We start from the raw sequence: 7,039 nt of genomic DNA on the forward strand, positions 1-7,039 counted from the left end.
GAAAAGTTACTTATGTGTAATTTGGGGGACCATAACCTTAATATATAACTTTTGCACATTAACCATAATTTCTAACCAATCCATCATCAATTAGAAATTAGTTATTATAGTATCTACACATATTTGACACATGGTTTATTTAATAACTAAAGCCTAATAAACCTTAACCAAATTAGATCACTTTTAATTTAGGCTAATATTTTATGATAGTAAATAAAAACATGCAATTATACTTATTATATATGTGGTGTCCATACATTTTCAACATCTTACCCTTAATTGAATATACACAGGTGGGAATCTTGCTTTAAAGTTAAAAGGGTTAGTTCCATTTGAAACCCTATACTTTAGGTACATTTTAAATGTAGTATTTCTACTTTTAATTTCAAGAATTTAATCCTTCTACTATTTTTTCTAATATATCCTCTACTATTTTGATTTAACAATTGAAGTCCAATTGATAAGACTCTCAAAAACTTTCTGTTAAATTAGATTATATGATATTTTTAAAATAAAAATTGCTCAAAAGTTAATTTAAAATTAGACGGAAGTCATGCAAACAAGAAAAAGAGTATCAACTTTTACTCTTACTCTCCGAACAATGTTGAAGAACTTACAATCTCAAATTTTGTTTAGACATTCCACAAATATAATATTATGCATGTGAGCATTTTCATTTTCAATTTCAAAATCACATAATTCAATTAAACGGAAATCCTTGTTATCAGTTGTTAATAAAAAACAAAAATAAAATTTTAAATGTGCCAAAGGTATATATATATATAGACGGAGAGTAGAACTAGACCTACTAATAACCGAGTCTACATTTCTTTAAAAAAGAGGAGGTAGAAAAATTTAGGTAAATGTGTAAATATTTAGATTGTATTCGTTAAATTTTTTAGAATTAAAGTCAAAATGATAAAATATATAAATATCGAAGGTTGAATTTGTTATTATACCAAATTAATTTATGTACAATTGATGGAAGACTTTTAACGCCGTAATTAATTATCTTTAGTTGCTCACTTTCGAAATTGACAGGGTTGAAATTGCTTCAATTTTTTTGAAATGTACTAATTTGTTCAATTTCGAAATTTAAAGTAACCAATGAGATTTTTTTAAAAAACACAATTATTTCTGATGTTAACCAGTCAGCGTACCCAAATGTTCAAAAGGATTTCGTTAAAAACATTTATATAGTGACTACATATAAAAAATAAAAAAAGGTGACAATCATTCCCCATCTCCAGATTGTGATTTTCATTAAAAAATAAAAAAGAACAATCATTGATAAAACCTTGAGCGAATTTGAGAAGAGTTACAAACTCTAGCACTATATTAAAACCAGACTCAGAAAATTCAAAATTGAAGTCTGTAGACAGTAAACAGATACATGTATATGTGTGTGTGTGTGTGTGAATGAAACAAATCGGTGGGGATAATCAAACAGGAGAAAATTTTGTATGAAAGCTAGCTTAAATAACACCTATAAGAAAGACAATACAATGCGTTTCAAGCTATGGTTTCTCTTGTTTGATTGTTGTCCTGATGTAAAGTTGAGCCCAAACATTTCCTTAAAAGTCTTCTCTGGGTCTACAAACCCAACCAGCTTTGCAACAATGGCCGCACTCTCAGCAATGTGATCCATGTCTTTACAGTCAGTCCAGAAGCAGTAAGCCAACTGCAACCTCCTATGTTTCGTGTTCAACCCGATGCCCCATTTGATGAACAAATTCTCTCTTTCTTCATTGGACAGTCTCTTGCTCATCTGCTGAATCAGCATATGCCTTTCACGACGTAGAGCCTTGGCGCTGTTTACAACATATTCATAGAGATAATTAAGTTGTTTTGGATTAAAAAGGGTGCTTATCACCAATGTTCCAAAATCTACTATGAACTTGTTAGGTGAGAATGAACCAAATATACCTTGAAGCAGGGTTTTCGACTTGTTCATTTGCTACTTCCATTTGATTACCATGAGAAAATAAACTCTTGAGAAATGACAGCCTCCTGTATTCCACCTCCATGTATATATAATCTTTTGGATCTCCTTTAAATAGCAGAAAAAAGTAGGTCCTGTGGACCAGTGACACATTGCAAGCATGCCAGAGTTCGATGATCTCTCTTTGAAGCCTCTTAAATTCTGAAGGCCATTCTGAAGGGCTTTCATGGTTATCTGGTATTGGGTCTAAGCCGACGTCTTTAACATCCTTGCCATGTAAAATGGGCTCTGTGACCTGTACCTGTCATGCATGAACAATATCATATTTAGAATGCAATTCTGATGCATATAAAAGATGGCAACTATTTAGCATGGATCTCTTGTTTTAATCATGCAATTAATGACGGTTGATTAAAAAGATGAAACACTCACCGCATGATCAGAAAGTTGCTTCTCATACTTAGGATCACACATTTTTTCTGTTCCTCCCATTGAAGTAGAGAAAACAGCATTATTCTGATCCTCTGGAGTTGGGACAACCGGAGCCATATGCTCAATGCTAGAACTTTGAGATTTATTTTTTGCTATCGGGGCATTAAGCTCATATTCAGTAGCACTAGTTGAAGAACTTTGAGATCCATTTCTAGACAACCTCTCGTTCTGAAGATCATACTTCAATGCAGGAAGTTCTCCCCGCAAAATATCTGGTCTTCCAGAGAAATCTTTCTCATCCCCCATGGGAGGTGTGCTCTCATCCTGTCCTAGCCTTTCAATCCATTGGGAGGTCAAACTGGTCATTAGACTCGCTTTACAACTTATACTCCTAGTTAATTTCAAGCTTCTACAGCTAGATATTTCTTCTTTTAGCTGCCATAAACATGATTTTTCAGGAGATGGAAAAGCAATATCTGGGTGGTTGTTACTGCTTTTCAAGTGGAGTGACACGGATTCTCGCTTTGATCTATCTTCATTGCCAACATCCATCAATCCGGAAATAGCTGTGTTTTCTCTTGGAGATGACCTATTATAGTTTTGGTAGTTCTTTGGGCTAGATTCTGACAAATTTGAGTCTGAATATCTATTCATACTTGACCTTCCTGAGTCAATGCATCGAACTTCCTTGCAAAGTGCCTCTGAATTTTCATCAACAAGTTCATCATTCTCCTCCTGGGGCATATTACTTCCAACAAAATCAGGAATTTTAGGTGACAGCTGCGGGGAGGAACTGGGATGTGGTATATTCAATTTAATGTCAGAAAGCTGGAGGAAGCTCTCTCCAGAACTGCAGCTTTGTCTATCTGAAGGGGTGAAGGATCTAGCACCAACAGCCATGACAGGTGTACCAATGGTTGAATGTTCAAAGTCCCACGAATTTTGCAGTCTCAGTTTAGGGTAATGAGGATCTGGACCTGCCTGATGGAGGACATGTAGAACTAGAAGTTAAACTTTGTATGTAGAAGTGAACTTAAAAGAAGCATCAAATGCTATAGTAATTCACACAAACCCATATTTTCACTGGTTTTTCATCTTCAGGACTTTCATTAGTTACCGCTTGTCGCAGATTCTCAACCTCAGACCTAGCAAGTTCTCTTTGCTGTTTCAGTGTGGCCACCTCTTTCTTTAGCTGCATGAAGCATGCAGGAAAAGTCAATAATTCATTATTTTATCTATATTCTTGAAATAAGGATGAATTTGAAATTTTGGCAGCTAAAAACTATTTTGTAAGAAATATCCACCAGCCAGGCTTCTAAAACTATTCAATGAGTGATGCAAGAGAGTGAGGAGCAATGCAACTCGAACCTTTTCAATCTCGAGGTCTTTCTCTCTTAGCAATACAGCAGAATCAGAGGAAATCGAAGTTGTTCTTGCACTTCTTAGCTCGTTCTCTAGTCTAGCCAATTCTCTTTGCAGTTGTTTCACTAATGCTTTATCCGACATGACCACATTGACTTGTGCATTGGTAGTCACTTCTTTAGCACAACTTGCAAATAAGAGGGTGTTTCTCGATTGTTCAACATGACTTCTTGCTGGACTCATGGTGCAAATGATAGCAGTTCTAGCATTGCCTCCTAAGGAAGACTGAAGTATACGGGTCAGCTTTGAATCTCTGAACGGAATATGCCCATTTCTTCCCTTGCTGCAGTCAAATATAAGTTTATAAGACGATATGGTAATGATTACTTGGTTCAATATATAATATAAACAAAATTTTGATAAGCTAACCTCAGCTTACGGATAACAGTTCCAAGCGTTAATAAACTGCGATTTATATGGCAACCTTCTTTCAGCCTAGCACCAGCTGATAATGTCTGAGATGCACGCTCACTTCCTGCAAGATCAACAAAATTCTAGACAATAAAAGAATGAGAACAGTTTCTTTCCCAATATCTGTTGTTACAACAAATCCTTGACTGAAAAGTATATATTGTTCATACCACAGTGGCTGCAAGGGTACTTGATTTTCCATTGCCTAAAAATTCTCGTGCAGAGCTTTCTATCATCTGATGAGTGACATAACCACATGAATAAAGATTAATAACTAAAATAGAATATAACCATTGTCGAGTGAACAATATCTTAAAGTTTCGCAATGAAACAGAAAACATTACCACTCTCAAAATTTGATGGGATCTAGAGCTTGTCTCGTTCAAAGAAGTCTCGCCTATCTGTCTTTGAGCTGCCGATATGCACCAAGACATGCTTAAAAATACAGTCATGAGCGAGTTAAAGGGAGACTGGTTGAGACAATTTGTTACCTTCACACACAGATAGAAGCTGTTTAAAATGATTCCAGTCCTGCAGTGTTTCTTCGGTGAGTTTCTCAACAACGGTCCCCCTCTATCAAATTAGCTCTGTTAGTGAGATAGTCCATAAGATAACTAGTTCCTTATAAACAAATGACTGAACTCACTTCTGGATCATCTAGAAGCCTAAGGGGAGTGCTGTCTGCACTAAGGAGGTCTCGGACAGATTCATTATAAATCTCCATGGCTGAGAACTTCAGGATAAACTCTCTTTCCTTGTGCTACAGAAAAAGTATAGTTTGTTTTTAGTCAAAAGGAGACACACAAAAGAAAAGAAAAACTAGAAGTGAGCAACAAAACTGTTGCATCTTCATTACCCTTTGTATGTAGTCATATATATCTGTCATGGCATACTCGGTAATTCCAATCATCGTATATGTCTTTCCGCTGCTTGTTTGTCCATAGGCAAAAACACTCGCTGAAAAATAGTTAAATGTTAAAGAATTGAGAGGGGAGATCAGGAAGGTATGGGGAGTCTAAAAGAGATGCACTCACAGTTTATACCGCTGACAACTGAAATAGCAACTGCCTTTGCTCCTGCTTCATACACTTGCTGGTTGGGGCAATCAGGGCTAAAAACTCGGTCTAAAATCGGCAGACGACCCATGAAATGAAAAGAATATCACTATTAGAAAATGCTGATGTCAACTCCATACATGATAAAAATGCCAATAAATGATAGACTGCGGAATGCAATCAAACATACAATAACTGAAATCTGAACTCTTACCAAAAGTATAGGCAGTTGGGTACATTGATCTCTCGGAAACCGAAAGGCTGTTCCGGTATATGATTGTGTTATCATTGATGCATTCCCAGTCTGATACATCGTGCCTAGCTATTTCCTTGTAATTGAGAGGGCGTAAACGAACCGAAACGAAAATTCTCTCCTCGCAGCCTGCTGACTCTTGCATTTGCTCTTCTCCACCATCCATCCCCATCTCTCAACTTCCCTCACCAAAATTGAAATTGCTACAAATAATACCATTAAAACATCAACAACGCTTGCTTCTTTACTTTAGCTCTCTATCACTAATTCAAACGGTTTGACAATGAAGCTTCTGCTGGTATAAGGACCACCCAACATCATTGTCCGAAATCAACAAACTAATCATGGGTTAGTGCTAAATTAACCCAACATTTGTTTTTCTTCAGTAGCTTGTCTCAACCCAGAAACCACACCGCCCCATGTCAATGTAAACACAAATTATTGGTGAAAAGAAATTGTGCCCTTTATCACCGGCTACAATAATTCTTTAAGTCAACAACCATCCGGCCAGACTACTTAATTAGAGTTTTTAATTAATACAAGACTTTGGACTGTTCTAAGACACAAGACTTTGGATTGTTCCAAGATGGTCTCTAATTACAGACTGTCAAAGTCAGATTCTCACACTATTTAAAAACAGAGTCTTTTGAATTTAATAAAAAAAAGAAATTAAAATTAAAATAGTTTGAGAAATGAGAAGTTTTTACCTTGGGATTGAAGGGTGTTTCAAGGAATGTTTTGATATTTCCCTCAAATTCCAAATGCAGAGCTAAAGAAACAAAATTGAATATCCTTTCTGCACAAGTTCAACTCTTTTTCTTACTTCAAACTTCAAACAGCTTTCACACCAGGCTGCATTTGCATGCAAACAAAAGAAAAAGGAAATTTCTATGACAGAAATGTTTAAAAAATAAAGCAAACAGAGAGTGAAAGAGAAGGAAATTCATGATGTTTAATTCTCTTAAGAGGGAAGTTGGGGTTTTTAATGCAAAAAAGTTAGTGAGATATTGATGTGGTTATGGCGTCTGCTTCTTTGTTTGATTGTTAGTTGATTTTGGAAGCCGCTCTTAAAGTGAAAACATAATTAATCTTTGAATTAAAACCAAATGAAAAATGCTTTTTCATAACAGAAGAAGGTGATGAGTATACAGTTTTGGCCATTAAAGCAAAATTAAAGCTGTACCTAATTTGCTTAGCAACCAAGCCTTGTTTCTCATTGGATTAAATTATTGCTCAAGAGTTCCAGATAAAACTAGTCTTTCTAAACCAAAAAGAAAAAAGTTATTATAAAATGAATCTAAATTAGATTCCCATCTTTGAGTAAGTGCTAAAGTATATGATTCACGAAGGTTGATGGGTTCAAATTTGGTACTTAGCCTGCGCATGGCAGGGTTTTATTTTTCCTTTTTATGTTCTTTCTACATTAAACACTTTTCCATAAAAATGGCAGTAAAAACACAAAGCATCATGTTTTAGTCATCTCTACCAGTTTGAGATTTAAGTGTTGGAGAATTATAGATAAAA

General features: G+C 35.4%; 1 protein-coding gene across 1 annotated transcript; it reads right to left on the minus strand.

Annotated features, from left to right (window-relative positions):
* Positions 1-1,307: 1,307 nt before the first annotated feature.
* On the minus strand, positions 1,308-6,717 carry LOC105763230 (kinesin-like protein KIN-7H). Its single transcript, XM_012581362.2, has 15 exons — positions 6,699-6,717; positions 6,223-6,367; positions 5,477-5,718; positions 5,242-5,331; positions 5,064-5,164; positions 4,854-4,967; positions 4,699-4,780; positions 4,552-4,619; positions 4,378-4,443; positions 4,166-4,290; positions 3,743-4,079; positions 3,447-3,566; positions 2,375-3,355; positions 1,927-2,243; positions 1,308-1,811 (listed from the first exon to the last, which is right to left on the minus strand). The coding sequence occupies exons 3-15, from the start codon at positions 5,685-5,687 to the stop codon at positions 1,487-1,489; spliced, it is 2,937 nt and encodes a 978-aa protein (XP_012436816.1). The 5' UTR covers positions 5,688-5,718; positions 6,223-6,367; positions 6,699-6,717; the 3' UTR covers positions 1,308-1,486.
* Positions 6,718-7,039: the final 322 nt, after the last annotated feature.

Source organism: Gossypium raimondii, chromosome 12 (genome assembly GCF_025698545.1).
Source record: "Gossypium raimondii isolate GPD5lz chromosome 12, ASM2569854v1, whole genome shotgun sequence".
Lineage (NCBI taxonomy): Eukaryota > Viridiplantae > Streptophyta > Magnoliopsida > Malvales > Malvaceae > Gossypium > Gossypium raimondii.